This window comes from Ambystoma mexicanum, chromosome 4p (genome assembly GCF_040938575.1).
Source record: "Ambystoma mexicanum isolate Mex_15411 chromosome 4p, UKY_AmexF1_1, whole genome shotgun sequence".
NCBI lineage: Eukaryota > Metazoa > Chordata > Amphibia > Caudata > Ambystomatidae > Ambystoma > Ambystoma mexicanum.
The window spans coordinates 473,297,640-473,320,071 of record NC_090927.1 but is presented as its reverse complement, the minus strand read 5'-3'; the positions used below and the strand labels follow the sequence as shown (position 1 = coordinate 473,320,071).

General features: G+C 46.2%; 1 protein-coding gene across 1 annotated transcript in view; it reads right to left on the bottom strand.

Moving 5' to 3' along the window:
• The window catches only part of MBOAT2 (membrane bound O-acyltransferase domain containing 2), a 1,191,404-nt gene extending 1,173,932 nt beyond the window's left edge, over window positions 1-17,472 (bottom strand). Inside the window, exon 1 of the mRNA XM_069606006.1 lies at window positions 16,897-17,472. Coding sequence (XP_069462107.1) covers window positions 16,897-16,968 — 72 coding nt within the window. The 5' untranslated portion in view covers window positions 16,969-17,472. The remainder of the gene's footprint in view (window positions 1-16,896) is intronic.
• Between the last annotated feature and the right edge of the window lie 4,960 nt (window positions 17,473-22,432).

Here is a 22,432-nt window from a genome sequence, read left to right as displayed (position 1 = left end):
AAGAAAATGTGTTTATAAACCATAAAACAAGAAAAAAAAAAAAAACATATATTATATATATATATATATATACATATATATATATATACATACACACACAAAACAAACTGAACTGCAATTTAACAGTTCACAACGGCACTCCTCCATCTTCATTCCATGAATCACGCCGGACTGCATATTTACTGAGGAAAAAGTCCTTTATGGTGGACAACAAAGAGTGCACACAATAACGCGTTTCACCCAAGTCAGGCTTTGTCGGATTGCTACTAACACAATGATTGCAATTTGTTTTAAACAGTTTCCTGTTTGTGTGTGGTCTCTTTTCCATCTTGGGCCACTAGACACACAATTCTAAATTGGTAACTTGTCAATTTCGGGGCAGCCATGTTGGTTTCCCCGCTGCACCTGGTATGTCTGTTATTGCTAACTGACGGACAATCTAATGCTTATAACTGTATGCAATTTTCTCATTTTCGATGTTTTAGCTCTTTTATTTAAACAGCTAACAATGCTATTTTATGTTTTTTTGCAACATTATTTATAGATTTTAAAGTGACTAGTGCTTTGTACTGGATAGACCTTTGTTTGTGCAAAGTTGCTTAAGATTTATCAAATGCTTAATACTCGTTAGCGCTTTGTTAAGCACAAACCACTATACGCTGTATGTATTGTACTATTCTATAGCTCAGTCCTGCCAAATGATTAAGACTTGTCAAGTACCTAGTACTTTTTGAGAGCTTGAAAATGCAAGATCACTTAAACTTGGTAAAGTGCTTTATGCCTCATGGTGCTTGCATGTGCAAACTCGCTATACATGCCTGAGATTAATTACACATATAACATACACACAAACACACACACACACACACCAGCTGACGCCCCGGGCAATGGTATCCCAGCCTGACTCATGTCCTTTGCAGACTGCTTGCCGTCAAAGCAAAAGGCTGCGAGAGGGGGATTTATAGATCCAGGGACCGACTCCTGACAATTTTGACCCTTTCTGCATATGAGTCAAGTCAAGTGAGTCCAACTTTCAGCAAGTCAGCAACCCTATAGTAAGGCATCGCTATCTAGTTGAGACAGAATTAATGCTCTAATTAGAGCTCCTTTGTGTGACTGTGACAGAGGGGCCGGACTGAGCCTCGAGAGGGGGAGAATGGCATTGGCTGTGACTTGAATAACAGTTCCTGCATTTGGAACAACGCCAAAAGATGGAGGATGGGGTTTGAGACCGACAACCTTCCTGAAGATTGGCTCATACTCCGGTTCAACTGGAAAAATCTCTTTTCATCTTGGTGGTGGGTCATACATCAATATCAACTTGATAGACTTTTGACAAAAACACTCCTGACTTGCCACCATTATTCCCTTCCCAATCAGAGCGAAGAGGTGCCTGGTGGCCGGTGATGTGAGGTGAAATGACCCATGGAGGTTGAATTGCAGCAGAATGAAGGTTTCATGGCTGAAACTTCAAAGTGACATTGCAATTGTGCCTTTAAAATGACACTCTGAGCATCCAGATGTACAACTAAAGTCTCTAAATATATAATTATGTTTCCCTTCTCTAACCACTGTGTGCCGGGATCTACTTTACAAGGGTTTACATGTTAAATTTGTGTGCATTTCCAAAAGTAAATTTGAAGTAAAATGCTTTCAGTGGGGGGCAGGCCTAATGTTGGTTTCCTTTCTGTGCTCGCTCTTCAAATGTGAAACTAGATTTCAAAGCCTGCTGTCATGGGATGCAAGTCTGGTTTCCCTGCAAGCATGAGTGCTTCTCTTAGAAATACAACCTTAAATTCCAGTAGAGATCAGAATTGTGGTGGGGCGAGATAAGGACATCTCTGCTCTCCAGCATTTTATGATCCAAACCACTTAGGCCGCCAACTGGATGTAGCTAGCAATTAGCTCTTGAAGCTCTGAGCTAATGTAAATACAGGACCCCCCTCTTGACGTCACAGCCAGGAACAGACCCATCCCAAGGGTGGGAGCCAGAGTTAAGGAGTGGTTTCACTCCCATTGTGCAAAATGGGAGGTATGTTTTGTATTGTATAACATTGGTCACACAATAATCAGGGTAGGATTTTTGAAAAGGTGAAAGTTGACCGCTTCTAGTTAACCAAAAATGATAGTTGTGGCCTACACAACCCAAGTTATTTAGGAAAACATCATGGGGCACTCATGGTGTGGTTGCGAGATATGAAAATTGGAGAAAACCTGTGAAATATGATTCATATTCCACCCACTGAGCGTCATATTTTTCACAGACATAGTTTAGGAGTAAACGGGTGAAAACTGTAGCACTACAATGGAATAACCTACTAACTTCTAAATAGGGTCATTTCATTCACCAAAACATAGTGTTACATAAATGCTGTCATATGTGTTGAAATATGAAGAGTAAGGACACTTGTCAGACAGTGAGATTTCTATGTCCCCAAGCCAGACCGAGCCCTCCTGTCAGAGTAAGATGACGAAGGAGTCTCCTCCCCTGGTTTCTCAAAACACTATTTTCTGGACCTATCAGCCCACAGAAGAGAGTGAACTTTTGAACAGTGCGGAATCCATTCTGCGAGGACTATGACACATTAGTGATATCACTTGCCAAGTCCCTCTGCCTCAAATCAGGACACTAACCCGGAGGTGAGCAGCTGCCAAAATCTGGAACCATCCCAGGAGAGTGAGGGCTAAATCTTGCATAGGATCCAGGAGGTTTAGTAGCTGCCTTGGGACCCCTTGGAGGACAGAAGGAATCCTTGACTGACCCCTAGACTGTCCCAGCAGTGGTGCTCTGTTGCTCCCCGATATCCATCTAGCCCTCTCTTGTAAGTATAGATATCCAAAATTATAGATTGCATAAGCCCTATCCTTTTCAGCACTGCCCTAGAGATTCTCCGGTTGAAACCCCCCGTCCCTACATTTAAAACCCCTCCATTTTCTGTGCATTTAAGTAATTTTCCTATTGAAGAACCTTTTGTATGCCTGTGCCTCGTAGTCCCATTGAAGAATATGGTATTTGGTTGTGCATTTAAGTCTTTTTCCCATTGAAGAATCCCCAGTTGCCTGTGTAGATACTTAGTATATTGTTACAAGTAAAGCAATTAAATTTTAATCGAGATATGTATCAGGGAAATTAGAAATCCACCATCTCTTCCCAGTGCACTGCCAATGGATAAAGTCATAAAAGTGTAGCCCAACAAAATCAATCCCATTGTCACCTGAAAAACGAATTTGTCCTTGTGTTTAAATTTTGCCCTACAAAACGAATTTCCATCTGCAACTGTATTTTCTCCTGGCTCTGCCCGATTTTCCTTTTATGAGCCATTCATTTTCCCAGAGCCTACCTGTTCTTTGCATCGGTCATTCTACCTAAAAACCGATTGTCCTATTGCGAGTTCCCCATTGCCCAGAGCTTGCCTGTCATTTGCAGCCTCGGTAAACATGAATTCCATTAGCATTTTCTCTTCCATTGAAAGTGAGGTTAACCTCCTAAAAAACGTTTTTTCCTATTCTGTTCCCCTTTGCCTATCATGTTGCGAAAAAGAATTGCCATTTGCATTCCCTTTCCATTGCCAATGTGTTGCTTATTCTAAAACCGATTTTCCTTGTGTGTGCTATCTAGTCCCATAGCAGTTGTGCTAAAGAATTAAAAACCCATTTGTTCATGGTGCAAAAAAAAAAAAAATAATAAATAAATACGAATTGTCCCATTCATTGCTGGCTCCCCATATTCTTTCTGTAAGCGCTACTCAAAATCCGATTTGAACCTTGTGTTCCCATTCCTTGCCACTACCTTGCATTCAAAGCTGACAAGCCTATTGGAGGTTTAAGGGTTGTGAGGGTTGCTGGGACACAAGTACCATTTTGTGTGCGCATGCACTTTCCCTTCGGTTGCATTCCTTTTCTTGGTGTTTTGAACTATTTTGATGGTAGTTGGGAAAGAAGTAAAGTAAATCCTGTATCGTATATATTTGAGGTGTCTCAATGTGTTACTTGACCAAAAAGGACTCTGCAATTTGTGTTGCCACACCTTGTTGGCTGTTGTAATTGCTTATTCTGATTTAACTTTAAATCATAAATTAATTAAAATTTTAATTGATAACACACCGGCCTGGTTCCTAGTATACTGTGACATGGGGTGCTTGTGGAGGTTGGGTGCGAGACAGGTCGGAGGCCTCCTTAAGAAAGAATCTATGTTGTAGAAATAAAAAGCGGTTTTATTGCGGGCCACATTCATTGTGGGAGGAGGAGATCCCGGACTTGCTTGTGCCGTATAATATATCGTGACAGAGAACTCGTTTTCCTGCAGGTTTTGCAAACTGCCGTAGCAGTCAAGTCCTACAATCACAACGCCTCCGGTTTAGACCGGTTCCATGAGCATTTGTTATGTTAAGGGAGTTTACAATGCGCACTGCTGCCATTTGCATACGTTTAAATGTGTCTCAAAGGGAGGGATGACTAACCCATGTATATAGTGTGATCAAGGAACCAATCGAAAAATAGTTATTTGTGCAGTTAGTGGACATGGTTAGTAGATCTTTGGGCCCCGTTACTTAACAAATACATTATTGAATTTCCTGGGTGTTGAGAATTGAGCAATATTGTGACATTGGGATGGAGAGGAAAGTGGAGAGGAGAGGTTTAGGTGCGGGAAGGAAAATCGACAGCCCTACGGGTAGAGAGCTAGGAAACACAACAAGTGGCTGGTTGGGGGTGTTTGCTTCAGCATAAGTGTGTGTTAACTCAAATGTCTTTATTTGCGCCGGAGGTAGCGCAGAGGTGTGAAGCTAGAAACCGGATGCTGTATTATTGGCAATGCTAAGTATATGGAGCAGTGCAAAGTGGTTGCGTGATGGGCTCGGGATGAGATCACGCAATCCGATGTAGTGTGCAAACCTGGGCAAACTGGGTGTGCTTAGACTTCCCAATTCCACCCCCTTGTTGGCATAGCTCCCTTCCCTCAAAGCAAGGCTGGACCACCTCTGTACAAAGTAACTCAGCTTCCTAGACCAAGGTCAACATCGGCCAGTCATAGTGGAAGTGGCTGGGGCCCACGCCACTGCACACCACAACAAAACACTCTAGTCAACTCAAAAGAGATTGCTTGCAATTCCAACATGATTGGGAACCAGGGAATGTAGCAACGTTGATCTCTCGGACAAGTGCAAAAACAAAGGCTGTTGTAGACTTAAATTGCTAATGAATAAATGAGTCCTAATAAGTGGCATGAGGGAGTTGAGTAGCTTAATTAAGTGCACAGACTGCAAAACTGATCCTTGTATCCTGTTCCTCTCCGTTTTAATTTAAACAGTTTATTTATAACATACCCCCAAACCCAGGGGTATCAGGTACACTTAATACAAACATTATTCATACTTAACAGCCAAGTTTTCACAAGCTTTGAGAACACCCTATACGACCATTTCTGATGGCTGCATGGAGAGTGTTGCAGGGGGTTGGTGCAGTAACAGCAAAGCTGATGCCTCCTCACCTTTTGCTCTTATAGCCAAGGAGAGACTGGAGCTGGATCTTTGCAAGCGCCCCAAAACTTTCATGGGAGAAACTGTTAGAGATAAGTGGGTGCCTCTTTGTTCATGCACTAGTGGGCAAGAGTTAGGGTTTTAAAGTCAATCCGTGCTTTGATAGGCAGCCAGTGGACCTCCCGTCTGGTTGCCGAGATGTGGGCAAATCATTTCAGACCAAGGGTGGCGCGCATTATTAAAGTTGTATTAGCATAGCTGTGTCTACAACCAGAGTTTCAGTCCACAGGGAGGCAAAGTAGGGCCCATCACAATCCTTCTCATTTGCAGTTGTGTTATTATTGCTGCTTCATCATGGTCCGTTTGCTTTACAACTGCCCAATGCAGTGTCGCAGCAGCAGGAATGGAAGCCCTTGGATGCTAAGTGTTAAAGCGACATGTGGTCGTCAGGATATTTTCTTTTTTAATGAACGTCTGCTTTATTCCAAAACAAGATCCACCTGAAGTCCAAACAGCTCCTCGGAAAAACAGTCTCTTCTCTAGCTGGTCAGCTGCTTGAGTCTCCTCTGCAGCGATGACCAGGGCCAAGAAGCTATTCAGTTTGCAGTGTGTGCATTAGAAATGATCCCACTCACGAGCTTGCTCTATTCTTCTGAAATTCCTAAAGGAAATAGCGAGCCCAGGGAATCGGTCATCCTGCCTGGACCCCAAATACTTTAGGGAGATTGCACCCAAGTCCCCCCCACACCTCCCCACTCAGAACTTCTCATTCCATGTTGTCAGTCTTCCCTGCGATTCAAGCCCTGAAGCGCCGGAGTTCCTAACAAAATTGTACTTAATTCTCAGGGTTCTTTTTCCTAACCATACTCACTACTCCCTTCTGCCCTAAAGTGGAGGGGCGTAATAGCACTCTGATCTCTAGGACTATGTTTTCCTGACCATGGATTTCTCAACCGGGCATGCAATGAACCTCAGATGTCAGTTCATGTCACTCAGCTGCAGGGTCTCAGCCATTTCCCAGGGCTTCTTGGAAGATCCCCATCAGTTATCCAAGGCAGAATCTAGGACAGACGTTCTCAACCTGTGGCTCTCCAGATGTTTTGGACAACTCCCATGATCACTCACCAATGACTATCCAGGCTACGGCTGATGGGAGTTGTCTAACATATCTAGCGAGTAAAAAGTTACAGCCCCCGAAATGAGATGTTGGGGTTCCCTCAGATTTGCTTGCCACCTTTAACATTATTGGATATATGGTCTCCCCTCCCTCTTTTTTTTTTATTTCCCAGGAGCCTTGTGCCAGTAGCATGACATGCACGTAAGGCAAGTGCTCTACAGCAATGAGCCAGTGTGTAAATTTGCAAACAGCACACAAACGAAACTCACACATTAAAGTGGAGAAAAAAAATATATCTCAATGCAGGAGATGATTTGCACTTGCAGTGAGCCTACACTACTCCCAAACAGGAGAGACACGTGCATTTTAACAGAAAACAATACAACACGGCAACACTCCACCTATTACACAAAATCCCAGCCCTAATGTTCAGACTAATCATTTTTTGAAGGGTGTTAGTTGTCCTGTATGACTCATTATGGCACCAAAAACATAAAAGTAGAGACATCTTAAATGCAATTTGGGATATAATCATTCTCGATTTAAATTTGATTCTTTTGATGAGGGGACAAAGTGGTATGTGAAATAACAGAGTAACATGGGATGCCACTCCATAATTGACATTAATGTATGTTAAGTAAGAATTATTGAAGTCCCACTGAGATTACACAACACTTATCTACTTGGTATTAGGTAACCCACCTTTTGGTATAGGTCTGTACTACACAAGTTGGTCGTGTGACTTTACCCCATTTACAAGAGGGGTAAATGTGAGCTGTACAATACAAGTAACCAAGTAACATTTACACTCAAGTTTTCGGTTATAAATAGTAATTTAACATCAATTTTTAAATAATCATTCTTTAAAAAAGGCAAATAATGTAACAATGTAAATACACTTTTAAATGACTTTTCAGAATCAGAACAACTTAGTGGATAATTGTTCGTTCATATGCTTCTTACCCAATTCCTACACCCCAAGGTGACTTCAATCACAAGGACAGGTATGGCATTTATAGATCACACTAGTTACATACTTTACAGGTTCGGAGGTTGCAGAAAGGAAAGGTTTAAGAAAGGAAAAGATTAAACAGGTTCTCAGTAAATGGGAGGACACTTAAATCTTCCAATGAAATCTAGACAAGCCTTTCCCAGCATAAACAGTCTAAAACAAGTTACCACCTATGAGTAACAAATATTATCAAAGTAAATGAACTAGAAGAGTCTTCAGGGAGCCAGGACAACCAATGTCAATTTGAAACAGTCTATGGAGCTGGGGCACGTCTTAGAATTAAAGTCTTGCACAAAGTTAGAGAGTTTGTTAGAAAATCACTTTTAGGGTCACAATCTGTTAAGCCTGTGATGTGATATGATATGGCATTTATAACACGCCTATACACAAGTTTTTGAAGGCGCAACGAGGCAAGGGGGGGGACAAGGGAGGACAGACAACGATCCTACTAGGCCAGGTGTCATTCAGATTGCGCAAGTGCATGAGAAGGGGGGAAAGGAAAAGTGCACGGGGGGAAGGGAGAGGGGAAGGTGCAGTACATGGGAAAGTGGAATAAATAAGATGAAAAAAAGACAGATAAACAGCCAGTTAGTGGCAAGTGCAAGGAAGTGCAGACATAAGTGCTGGTAGGGGGACTGAAGGGATACAGAAAAACAGTCCCCAAGTGCAGGGGTTGCCAGGGAGGCAGTGCAGGTGGGCAATTGACGGGGCCAGGACCAGAGAACAGAAGAGGGTGGCAGGTAACCAGTGCAATTTCAGTCAGGAATTCAGCAAGGAGGGGAGGAGAGAAAGCAGAAGCAAAGAGGAAGGTTTTGAGGTGTTTCCGGAACCGGAGATGGTTCTCCTCAAGTTTCAGGGAGGCAGGAAGGCTGTTCCAGAGAGAGGCCCCTGCCGAAGAGAGTGATCTGCCACCAACTCGTTGCTTGGAGAAGCAACCGACCCTGAGGGAGTTGGAGGCAGATGAGCGAAGAGCTCGAGAAGGAAGATATTTAGGAAGAGAGAGTTGAAGGTATTGCGGCCCCAGAAGGCCTTGTGTACAATGCAGAGGGTTTTGAACTTAATCCTCGCAGCCACTGGGAGCCAGTGCAGAGATTTCAGTCCTGGAGAGATACGATCCCTGGGCTTGAGGCCAAGGACAAGTCTCGCAGTCCTGTTCTGGATAAGTTGCATAGGGCGGAGAGGGGAGGCAGTAAAATTTAGATAGCGGCTGTTACAGTAGTCCAGCTTAGAGAGGACCAGGGCTCTGGAGACAGTGAGCCTCTGGGGGAAGGAGAGGAAAGGAAGAATACCTCTAAAGGAGGTGCAGCTGGTAGGGTGACTTCTTAGAGAAGTCATAGATGTGAGGGGAGAAGGAGAGTGCAGAGTTGATGATGACCCTGAGGTTTTTAGCCTTGCAGGTGGGAGTGGGAGAAAAAATAAAATTAAAATAAAACAGTTGGAATCAACTCGAAAAATGTAGCCACTGCAATTCCCAACTGAGAAAAGCAAAGCAAAACGACAATAGGGTAAGTACCCCAAGTCTAAAAAGTAACTCTGGTTTGAAGAGGAATGGTCCAGCTGGATTCTGTCTTTCTACAGCAGTGCAGACCCCGTGTTCCTGGGCCCCAGCCGTGGGGACAAAAGGAGGACCTCTCGAGGGCTCCTGCAGCGGTACTTGGGAGGTTGTCAGCAGTTACAGGCTCTTTTCAGTTAAGCAGCACTTCACGGTTTCAGCGCTTAGCAAACAGCACTGTTGCAGATCTCGGATACCGTATGGGCTTCCTTCACTCCTTGCATCCTGCTGTCTGGTGAGGGGACTCGAGCTCTGGTCGTCCTGCTTCTGGAAGGTCCTTAGGAGACTCCTGAAGCTTCTAGCCGGATTTAAGACGTTGCACTCGACTCTGGATTTCTCGACCCTTGGCACTCGGTTCTTGCAGCAATGAAGAAGTACAGCCAGTCGGGGAAGATGGTCCAGTGGAGCTCGTCTCAGGGTTAGTTGGTCCCATTAACCCAAGAAGATAAGTTGTCCTTTCCGGAGCTGCTCTGTCAAACTGAAAAAGTCGTTTCAGCACAGCAGCAGGGCTTCAGTGGGCAATTCAAAGGTCCATAAGGATTCAGCAGACTGCCTACATGGTTTCTTAGTCGGGTATTTCTCCCAGTGGTCGACTCTGCCTCTAGTCCCAAAACCCTCGCCTTTTAAACAGGTTTCTCCCATTCATGCACAGCCTAGGCTGTCAGTCACACAGCAGGGGGGCTGTCCTGAAAAGACAGCCAGCCAGGACTTGTTGCATTCAGGCATTCCTAGAGACAAAGGACAGGGCAGTTTCAGGACCCTGCCTCACATCCTGCCCTTTCATACACACTGGAGCCAGGCGCAGGCTTCAGGGCTCAAGCCTGACAAAGGCAAAATGATCAAAGGGCTCAAATCTGCCTCAACGTACAGAGTGAAACCTAATAAAGACCTCACAAACAGAAAATGGCGAAAAAAAAACACTGGGGCCATTTTGACAAAATGGTCACCCATGAGTGCTGTTCTGCAGCCGAGGGTTCAGCCTGCGGTAGAAAAGCACAATGGTAGGAAAGTTAAAACAATGCAACCAGCCATTTAAATTAGTGAGGGTAACATAACAAAAGTTATATGAGAATGTAGGATAAGGGGCTACTAGGTAACCCCCCCCCCCAGCACTCCACATAAAAAGGTGTGCGCTGGACCTACAAAGAGAAAAGGTAAGTTAAGTCAATTTCACTTTACAATTCTTGGGAACAGTAATTCACACAAGAAAGGGTAGTTAAACCTTATGCGAAATCTAAAGGATTTCTCAGTAACACTGCACTGAAGGTGCTGTGTGTCACCATACAAAAGGGTAGATGCCTATGGAGTTTGTCAAACTCCATAAACAAAAGGAATTACAAATCCAAATCAAGTCAAAACTCATGAGAGTGAGAATAAGGCGTCACTCACTCCAGGGTTAAAATTAAAAAGTCACAAACTAACCATATCCTGACTGGGACGCCTAAATGCAATAAAAATGACCTGTCTCCCGAGATTTTTATACCCCTTTCAAATGCTCCCTATCCTATTTACAGAAGACAAGAAAGCGATCATAAAGTTCCTGTGGCAGGGGAAGAAACCAAGAATTGCATATATCAACCTGACGCTACCGAAAGTGAAAGGTGGGGTGGGCTTTCCGGATATTCAGAAATATTATGTAGCAACCCAGTTGCGAGTCCTCATTCCCCACCTCCGCGATCAGAAAACACCTCAATGGAATGCCATGGACAATCACTACTTGTCCCCGGCGACAATCTCTGAGTGGCTATGGTCCCCGAGAAGGAGAGAATTAAAGAAATCTAAAGCACACCGATGTTTGAAACCATATGGGATGTATGACGAGAAGGCAGGGATATGGAAAACATCACTACGTGACCATCGCCACTAAGTCACCTGTGGTCCCCTGGCATCAACGACCAGATTCCTAACGTAGAGAGATTTCAATCCTGGTACGAGGCGGGCCTGGAAAGGATGGGACAACTTCTAAAAAAGGACTCATTTATCACACTCCCCGAGCTGGAGGAGGCACTCTGAATTGGCACACTGTCTGCATTCCACTTTCTGCAAATTAAGGGTGTCCTGACAAAGCCCAAATGGAAGGACAAGTTTGAAAGGGACCTCACCCCATTCGAGAAAATAATAGATTCTAGAACTGAAACGAAGGGACTGATCTTGATCCTATATAGAACGCTCATAGAGGCAGGGGAAGGGTCAACAGAACCCCTTAGACTGAAATGGGAGAGGGACATTGGAGATAGTATTGATCTGGAGATGTGGGACATGATATGTCGGGCTGCACCCAAAGCCTCGATCTCGTGCCAATATAAACTGCACGCAATTAAACTACTAAATAGATGGCAATATGACCCGCACAGGCTCTCCAAAATGTACCAATCATCTAGCCCACTATGTTGGAGAGGTTGCGGATCCATAGTGGACTATTGGCACATGTGGTGGAATTGCCCCCAAATTAAAGTTTACTGGAACAAAGTCCTGGGTTGGATTAGGGACCTAGATGGGATCCAGAGGACAGCAGACACCCACCTGGTACTATTTCGTTTTGAAAAAATTGAAGATGAATGGAGGAGGGTCAAAGCCATAGCTGCACCGCTGTTACTAGCCGCACGGGCTCTCTTAGCCATGAAAAGGAAATGTCCAATGGTCCCAACCGAGAAAGAATGGGTCAATGTAACCTCCAATATGTGCACCATGGAAAAGATCACGGCATCCATACACGGGAAATCCACACAGTGCAATACTCTATGGATGGAATTCCTTAACAAATACATGCCGGAAATGACATTAATGTCTACAGGTCCACCAGCCCCATAGTCTCACATTACGAGAGATCACCTTTTGATGGAATACAGGACCTAAGACAATGAAAAACAACACACTAATTTCCCAAACAAGGTGGTGCCCCAAAACATACCAAATCTGTCATGCAACTCGCCACACACTAGAAAACACATTCCTCAGCAGCAGTCGACCAAGTCTTGTAGGGTGGGGGGAGGAAGGGGAAAGCAGGGATTACTGTTAGCATTTACTGTTATTCTAAACGGAAGTTAAATGCAAATGGAAAGTTCACACACGCATTGCCGAAATGTAAAAATTGGATGATGACTCTTTGTTTGGCACAATTTTTTGTTTTTTATTGTTTGCAAAGCTTGTTAATTCCCATTGAATAAATTGTAACCTGTTTGACATAAAATCAAATAAAAACGAATTAAAAAAAAAATTTAAAAGTCATAAAGTCCAGCAAAAGGGCTGGGAGTCTCTCAGGTTGAAGGGAATTAGCACAGAAATGAGAATTCTGCCCAACAATGTACATCCGCACATGGTACAGACTGAGATGTAAGAATCTTGGTTGAACTTTGTTCCTCAAAGACCTTGCAGAGTTGTGTAAACCCTACAGAATAACGCAAATTGTTGGGCTTATCTTATCATGGAAAACTCCGATTCATGCACTGCTTGCACCCTGATCTGAAGCGCCACTCCGCTACTGGTAGAAGCAGCAAGGCAGGCACAGGTGGGCCGTGCCCACCCACTCTCTCCAGGAAGCTGTTGCGAACTGGGGAACTCAGAGTCAGTCCCCTTTAAAGAGCGGCCATAGGACAAGGCATGGAATGGGCGTTTATGCTGTGGTCAGTTACACCACTAAACTGACCTGGACGGATCATAGGAGGAGTCTGTTATACTCTCCGTTTACCTCTGAAACTATCAATGCATGGGGTCTGCGTGCAAACCACACACAGAGCAAGTTACAACAACCACTATCCATTTACTGTATTTTTCGAATTATGTGAAAGGTTTCAATGAATTGCATTTTATGAAGCTTTAACACAATAAATAAAAGCTTGTGGATACTCCTAAACACTCATACAGTTCTTATACACGCATTAAGCGACCCAACCTCGGGGTTTTCCTTAGCCTACAAAGCACTTTCATAAAGTGTGTGACGTGCACATTACAATAATCAAGCACTCCTAATGTGTGCAGTCCACCACAAGGGCCTAACGGCTGTACTGAAGACCCAGCTGAACCAATTGTATATTGCATAGGCTCGTTTCATATACATGTGTTTAAATGCGACAAAAAAGCACCGACATTGATGTGGTACAAAATCAGGCTTTGGGGGAATTTGCAACATTTAAACCTAACCATTGAGTAATACTTTACAATATGCCTGGTCTTTTCTCGCTCCATGTGCAATAGAGACGACATTTAAAATGCTAAAGCTCGCAGACTCCTGGGGGAAGTGCCACAGTCAAATTAGAACACGGGGCAAAAATATCCCCCAATAAGAAATTCATGCTCTGTTGTGGTCAAGTCACTACCACCCACGCTACACTGTGCGGTGCACTGCTTCATAAAACAGGCTCCATTACTTTGGGGGTCACTGCCTGTACACACATTGTAAGGGTGCAGAATACTGCTAGGATAGAATGGTGGCAGGTTTTTGGATATACACCATTATTAAAAAATAAGAGGGTTGAAAAAATGCCTCTCTATCCCTAAAATTAAGAGGGGTCCATGCCTCAAAGGAAACTAAAGAAATGGTCAGGATGTCAGAACTATAAAGTCTACTTCTGTCCCCAGCACTACTGGTCTAAGATAACTGTACAAGGATGGCCTCTTAAAGCAAAAAGTGTTCCTTGTACTTTCAAGCAGAAAAGTTCCCAATCTCTCTGGTAATAAAAGGTGACGAGATAAGCAGTGACAAAGTGTGCTTGTCTTTTCAAACGAAAAGTTTCCCAGTGGCTCTGGGTGATGAAATAAACAAGGTTCAGAAATGCAAGTTTCCCCATGCAAGGGCTGTGCCCCTTCCCCCCTAAACCTCTTCTCCATTTTAAGTCACTATATAGCTCCTTCCCCCCTAAACCTCTTCTCCGTATTAAGTCACTATATAATTCACGAGGAACTGTTCTTGGCTTCACAGTTCTTGTATACTACCAGCTTGGCACGCTATGCTTTCAAGCATAGGATTCCTTTTACCAGTCTTAGGGTTATTGCCCCTCTTTATTCTCAACCTCTAAAGTGGATGCGGGTCCCAGACTCCCAAAGTGGCTTGGTTCACTCTCCTGCCAAGCCAATGTATTTGCATGGACGGTCTCTTTTCTCCTCACACAGCCCCCAACCCTCTTCCCTTTGAACTTTGGCTTCTCATATGGGTGCGGATTCCAGTCTCGAGCTGTTGCAATGTATCCGCTTGGTTCACTCTTCTGCCAAATATACACCTGTCTCATTTGTCTCCCTCTGACTTTCAAAGGGTATGAACCAGGACCCTCTTATTCTTGGTTTCTCATTGGCTTCAGTGTCCCAGACACTCTTCTCCCAGCTTCTGGGTTCCCCACGCTGCTTCCCCAAACCTCTAAAGCATCCCGGGCAACCAGCGTGCCTGTCTGGGACTTTCTCGTAGGTACCATTGGTTCCTGGGCAGCTACGTCCCTTCTTGGGGCTCCGGTAACGTTAGGGTATCTATATTCTCAGAGCAACGCTCTCTCTGGTCTCAATACCAGCTGAACTCAGCAGACTGAGAGCCTCAGCTTTCCTGTTCAGCTGGGTGGCTGCCTCTGCTGGGCCAGTCTCTCCTCCATGGATTTGCCAGAGATCCCACTGCGTCCCGGTCTTCCCTTTTCTGACTTCTCTCGAATGGCTTCACACCTTCCATATGGTTTACCCAGCAGGGGCTCCTCTCACACTTCCCTAGTCTTTCTTCCCTTTTATACTGACTCTTGCCAATAGGATGTGCGGAAAAACTAGACTGCTCAACCAGCTTCCTTTTGGTAATCGTCATACCTCTGCACTTCTCCCTCGTCACAATACTGATCTACTGACTCCCTTGTGACTCACTGGGAATCTTCGTCACAGTAGTAGAAAAGGGATCTTCACTTAATTGGTAACTCCAATTCTCCCTTGTCCCAGTACTTTAGGGAAAGTGTTGATCTTAGGGTTGTAGAAAGGGGATCTAGGGTCAGGTGATTGGCGAGGATGCTGCGTTCTCTGGGTAGGGGGGGCCCACCCTAAAGGGGCTTCCTCTCCCATGCAATCCTTCCCCGGTGCACCGCTCCATGGGGATTATTATACTGTGGACCCACTGACCTGGCCCTATGGGAAAGGTCCCCCCCTATGTAAGAATGGAAAGCATCCTCATCAGTGTCACAATATGCACACTACAGGGCCCACCCTCAACAATACAGGCCTGGAAGGCCCAGCATTCAACAAGGCGTTGTGTACAAAAGTGCAAGCTTTCAAACGACTGGTAGCCTGTGATGCCAAGCTCACTGAAGTACCTAATAGACTAGCTATAAAAAAAATATACAAACAGATATTTACACACGTTTTAAGAGCAGATATAGTTTTTTATGCATTTCAATAACCTGCTAAAGTAACTAACTCTGCCAAAAGGCATCTGCCCTGGAAGTTGGTGCAGCAAACCCAATGTAGGTACAAATAAAAGAGCCATGGGAAAAGCATGAAGCAAGGGAGTAGAAACTCAGAAGGCTGCCTTACTCCTCCGGGTTACAGCAGTGGGGCCCGTGGCCTGCAGCCGGAGATGTCTCTGTTTGGGTTTTGGTGACATTAAACTCCCCGCCTCAGCTGTGCCTTGTGCCAGCGGGACTCCCCCAGCACAAGAGCGCGCTCTCTCCAGGCACTGTCATTAACAATTAAGGAAATGCAATGGGCACGTCTTCCCTGGCAGCAAGCTCCCAAGTAACTGCTACGAAGCAAGCTCTCGAGGCCAGCCGATGGGCCCACACAACCAGGCCTTTCAGCAACTGCCTGGACACGAACAAAGGGGGGTGGACGAGAACGACGTCACTCATAGGCATGCCAGCAGAATGCATAAAAAAAACACAGCACTGTGTGCGCAAGCAATTCACCGGGGTGTGGGGGGCCTGTGCGTTTCCTTGGCAACGTCAATGTATTTACAATAGTTGCTTTAAAAGCCCCACTCCAGAAATCCACGAGTAATACTGTATAAACATGATTATTCTGAAATGAACTGCTGAGGGGATTTTTTAATACCATATTATTTACGGGCTTTGACAAAACCACAGTGCAAGGAATGAATGAACGGCCTATTCAGAAAATTAGTTATTGGCTGTAGTGCCAGTGTTTGATAAAAGCAGACCCATCAGAAAAAAAAGCAAGTGGCACGCCTGGACCAATACCAATAAACGCAAGCAAACACAATGCCACCTGTGCTGCGATTAGCCAACACTAATGCAATCCATTGGACTCTACATGCCGAGGAAATGGCATGCCAGCGAAATACAACACATACGCTCCGGCCAGTCAGACAGCAGTCACACACCGAGGCAGCAGGCTGCCGCTGCACGTAGCTACATGCTGCAAATGCATGCTCACATATTACATTGTCCTTCACACACAGTTATTATTTCCATCCTTGTTTGGCGGATAATTGTGGACTTTGGGCGCGCGCGTGTCACGGCGTGGGTAATTTCCTGGCATTTGCTCGACCCATAGGTCCGAGGCGCTTCAATGCACAGAGCATATAAATACACTCCCATTTCCATACATATAAATAGTGTTGGCAGAGACACGCCAGCGCACACAGGATGCCAGCCCTGTGCACGCCGAGGACTCGGCCACAGATGACATTCCACGCAGCCAACTCCCTCTTTTTGCAAGAAGCGGAGAGACCACCCTTTGCTTACCCCGCTCCCCCCTTGAATGACCTGTACGGCAATCGGGCCACAGAGAGCCTGGAAGCCCCAACCCTGCGGCGCCTTACCTGGTCTATGGGCAGCTGCACGGCGTTGCTGAGGGGCTGCAGGAGCGTGGAGCCGGTGGTGGTCGTCACCATGGTGATAATTCCTCCGGTGCAGGCGGCGGCGGAGGCAGGCTGCAGGAGGAGGCGGAGGCGGCGGCGGCGAAGATGCTCCTGCCAGCGGCCAGGACTCCCCCCCTGCCTCCGTGTTTTTTGTTGCAAAGGTCGAGGAGGTGTGTTCACGCACGGGAATCAATCAGCGCGCAGCCTTTAAAAACTACAAGAAAAGACACAACAGCAACAAAAACCCCAAACTAGCATATATTCCCTGCCTTTGGAAGAATTCAGGGACCCGGAAAAAAATCAAAAATGTCAGAAAAAGCAGCGTAGGAGGCAACATCAGCAGGGGCCGGTGCTCACTTCACGCTGGTCCCCGCGGGGGATGTCGGAACGCCCGTGCAGATGGCTCCCGGGAGCTGCAGAGTCCCTGCTCTGCCCAACTCTTGTGAATCAAGAGACAGGCAGCCAGGGACGGCAGAGCAGCGCGGAGGGCGTGAGCCTCGGCTACAGGAGCTCGCGAGGCACATTTCCAGCAAAGACGATTCGCCGAATTCCGGCTTTGCCCTTTTATTTTTTACGCGATGATTCTTTTGAGGAATGGCCTTGCAGAATGGAGAGCGATGGCACACGACACACTTCCTGCCAACCCAGAACGAGGTCTGGGGAGTTGGCAAATCTTTTTTTATTCATGTGCTATAACTGCTGAACCCATATGCATGCGTTAGTGTTGGCTGACCCCTTACCTTCACCCGAAATAATTTGGCTCACAAAATTTGGTCAAGTGTTGGCAATAAAAGGCCGTACGATTTTATTGTACAGGTATGGTTATGGAGATAACAATAATCACATATAATAATAGTATCATACTTTTGGGCACTGGGTCCTGAGGTTACCCGCTCTGGCCCGTGCTGCCTTCTCATGTCCCACGACTTGTGTGCACCATACAGTGCCTTGTACCCATACAGTGCCTTGTACCTCTTTTCCTTTGTTCTTCTCCCTTATTTTGTAGGGTGGGAGGGTTTTGTGGTAAAGAAGCAAAGGTTGGAAGACACTGAGTAAACAGCAAACCCCCTGTTTGTTTGGGTCCCAGTTCAGGGTCCATAAACAGATTGGGCCTCATTACGACCCTGGCGGTCCGGAAATAACGGTGGTGGTAAACCCGCCGCCACCGTTGTTTCCGGACCGCCTGATCCCGACCCCTGCAGGCGGGAGGTGATGTTCCCGCCAGGTCTGACCTGGCGGGTTTAACACCTCCCGCATGCAGGCGGACGAGGAAACACCGGCAGCATTACGAGATGCTGCCGGTGTTTCCATGATCCCGATTCCCATTGAGTCCCATAGGACTCAATGGGAATGGGGATTTACACCATTCCGCCTCTGTGATTCCCGGAAAACCGGGGTTGTAATGCCCCGGTAATTCCGGGAATCACGGAGGCGGAATGGTAATACGAGTCCGGCGGTAACCAGGCGGTTTTACCGCCGCGGTTACCGCCGGACTCGTAATGAGGCCCAATGTGTTTTCTCAGAGCATGCTGCTCTTATTTATAAGACCCAGGGAAGCCCTGGGTCTTTGATATGTATAGTAGTGGAGGCTGTGTTCCAGGGGGTAGCCGACTGTCTTGCCCCCTGGGGGGGACAGGTCTTTGAACCTGAGCCCTGCCTGACTGTTGGTTTCCTTAGGTGCTTAGCACCTTGTTGCTTAGAGGAAGGGTGAGGTGATTGTTCACACCTTACCCTTCCTCAGCTTTGTGTAGCAGAGACTGCATGTCTCTGCAGCTGAGTGAGGGGAGAGGAGCAGGCAAGGGGGTGGAGCTGCCCCTCTCCTGGCCTGCTGATGGTAACATCAGTTACCCTGCCTCGCCTTGGGCGGCCCTGCGGCATTGCCCATAACTGTTGTACCCATATGCATGCATTAGTGTTGGCCGACCCCTTACCCTCACCCGAAATAATTTGGCTCACAAAATTTTGTCAAGTGTTGCCAATAAAAGGCTGTAGGATTTTATTGTACAGATATGGTTATGGAGGTAACAATAATCACATATCACCGGGGCACCGGGTCCTGAGGTTACCCCCTTTGGCCCGTGCCGCCACACATGGGCAGGTTGACGGCTGGCCCTGTTCCTCCGAAAGTATCTCCTAGTGACAACCCCTGGAGGCTAGTGTTGCTGAAATTTCTCTAAAGAAATGTTCCATGCCCTGGTTTGATAAATGAGTGCTGTCTTTGAGAAAAAGACCCGGGTCACCCAGGGTTATGGGCGGATGCTTTATGAAGCCCAGTCCTCTTGCTGTACAGAATTTCTCTAGCCCCCTGTTGAGTTTTCTTCTGGAAATGTCTACAGATTTGTAACAGTTGGCCCCTTGCCATTTCTTTCTGGGTAGGATGGCCGAGAAGTATATTTCTGTTTCCCTCCAGTTGTGTGAAATGCCCGCTAGGGAGGAGCAAATTTCCTCGAATAAATTTCTCCTTCCTGTGGTGACCAGGTCGTTGCCACCTAGGTGTATAATCAGAAATTCTGGCGGGTCTCTGTATGCGACCAGCTCTGCTAGTGTTTCGTGGATGTCGGCCCACCTTAGGCCTCTGTATCCCAACCATGAAGCAATGGTGTTTCTGAAGGGTGGCCCTTCTTTGGTTTCTTCTGCCCATCGGTCTGTCCTGAAGACGAATGAGTGGCCGACTATCCATGCTGATCTGAGTGAGGTCCTCCCTTCACCCGTTGTTTCTACACGGGGGGAGAAAATTGAGTGGGGGATGGTTATATTAGCTGTGGTCTGATGTATCTTTTGTAGCAATCTGACTTCCATCCCCCTATGTTTTTTAGCTGTTGTGGTGCCAGGCCTCCCTGCAATGCTGAGGTGGCGGCACCAATTCTAAAGGAATGGGTGCCAAAACCCTTGGGATCCCACCCTGCTTTGCTGATTGCTTTCATCAGCACCCCTTTAAATTGGTAGCAGCTTAGTGCAGAGGAGTCCTTGTGGATTAAAAATCCCCCCCCCCACCTTGGGCCTTTGCGCGTAATAAAGGTTGGTAATACATACCAGGCAGTTTGTTGCCTCGTCAATACAACAAATTTTGATGGTTCTTTTGGCCTCAGTTTTTGACTGTTGGATTTCTATGCTGACACTGTCCTGTCTGACCCTGACTTCCATGACGCCTAAACCGTTTGTGGCTCTGGTACAGGAAGCAATGAGTTCTCCAACCCAGAAAGCCCCAAAGTAGGCCAGAAAAAATGCTGTTTTGAACAATGTGATCTCATATCGATGCCAGCATTTGGCTTCCATTTGGTCTGCTATTTTTACCAGTTTGTTGAAATCAAGGGGGCGGCGGGTATCTACCTGGGGGCCCTCTATTCTGGCCCGTCCTTTCATTGCGTAGGAAATGAGGGCGTTCTGGGTGGGATCTGAGTCACCCCGTATTTTTGAGAAATATGAGATTGCCACTAGGTGTCTTTTTGCTCAGTCTCTCCTAAAGCCCTGCTCATGCGCCCATTTTAAAAATCTTTTTATGTCATTAATCGTTATTAACTCTACATGGTTTAAACCTGTGGCTCTGAATACTGTTTGTAAGCACTTACTGTACTGCGCTGCGGTAGTGCTTGCCAGTGCTTTCTCTGCCATCTCTGTTAGAAAACCTGTGCCAGGGTTTGCGTTTTCTGTGGGCAGTGGGTTGTTGCCACCCGTTTTTGAGGTGCCTGGTTCTTGTTGGGCATCATGACCTGGGCTCTCTGGCGCTGATGCCGTTATGTTCTTAGCACCCGTTTTTGAGGTGCCTGGTTCTTGTTGGGCATCCCGGCCGGGGCTCTCTGGCGCTGGTGTTGATGCCGTTATGTTGTTAGCACCCGTTTTTGAGGTGCCTGGTTCTTGTTGGGCATCCCGGCCTGGGCTCTCTGGCGCTGGCGTTGATGCCGTTATTCTTGATTTCCCATTATTGCCCAGCATTCCGCTGGTATTGGGTCATCTGTTCCTGGACGTGTGGTGCTAGCTCCCAGAATCTTGGCCACTGAAAGCGATATAAGGCATCTGCAATGTTATTATCCGCCCCCGAGATGTGCTTTGCTTTGACCGCAATGTTTTCTTGTAGTGTGACTGCTGTGATGCTCGTAGGACTTTCAGCACTAAAGAGCATTTGGTATACCTTCTGTTTATGGAGCCTACCACGGCCATATTGTCGCACCAGACCAAGAGTTCTGTGTTAGCTAGCTGCCTGCCCCAGATGTGTAAGGTTAGCCAAATGGGAAATATTTCTAGGAGGGTTATGTTTTTTGTCCACCCTGCCAATTGCCATGAGTTGGGCCAGTGTCCTGCCACCCATTCTGAGTCTAGTATGGCTCCAAACCCCCTGCTCCCGGCTGCATCAGTGAAAAAGACCCTTTTTGTCCACGTGTTCAATGGCGTGCGCCAAAGTGAGGTCCCATTGAAAGCTTTAAGGAAATTCTCCCAAATTTCCAGATCTTGTTTCACCTCTGTGCCTAGCCGGATGTGCAGGTGGGATTTGGTGTATGATTTGATTTTTAGTTCCAAACATCTGGAAAATACCCCCCCCGGGAGATGATTCTGGCTGCGAAGTTGAGACTTCCTGCTAATGACTGAATCACTTTTACTGTGCCCTTGTCTTTTGTTGTCAGGCCTTGAATTTTCTCCAGGAGTTCTGCTATTTTTGTTTTTGGGATTTTGCATATATTTCAATAGCCAGAAAAATTATGTTGGTGGCTGGTTTGGTCGTTTTTTCTGTTGCCAGGGGGATGCCCCACTGTGAGGCCATTCCTTCTAACTTTGCCAGGGTCCTGCTGCATTCTTCAAAATTTGCTGGCCCATTACCATGAAGTCATCGAGGTAATGTACTATCTTGGTCCATGGTCTCTGTTTTTGGAAAGCCCAAAAAGGAGCTAAATTGCTCAAATAGGGTGCAAGATACTGAGCATCCCATGCGGAGGCATCTGTCTACATAGAATTTGTTTTTAAAAGTAAAACTTAGCCATTGCTGGGAATCTGGGTGGACTGGCAAAAGTCTGAAAGCGGATTCGATGTCCAGTTTGGCCATCAGGGCGTTCCTGCCACATTCCTGTATGAGTCTTACCGCCTCTTGGAAATGTGTGTAGGATATAGCGGATTCCGTGTGTGGAATGCCGTCGTTTAGGGATTGGCCCTTAGGATAGGATAAGTGATGAATTAACCTCATTTTCCTAGGTTCCTTTTTAGGGACCAGTCCCAGTGGTGATATTATGTAATCTTTGAGAGGCATGTGGTCCCAGGGTCCTGCAATCCTGCCTAGTAGTAATTCCTTCTTGATTTTGTTCTCCACCATTTGTGGGTTGTCCCTGGCGGACATTCAGGTTCCTTGGGATATTCTGAGACCGAATGCCCTTGAAAGGGATGGTGAAACCCTCGGTGAAACCTTGTAGGATTGCCTCGCTGGTTTCTCTGGGTAATTCATAAGTGCTTCTCTAAAATTGTTTGGATTGATGGGGGTTATGCCCGGTGCTAATCATGGGGTTGGCGGGGC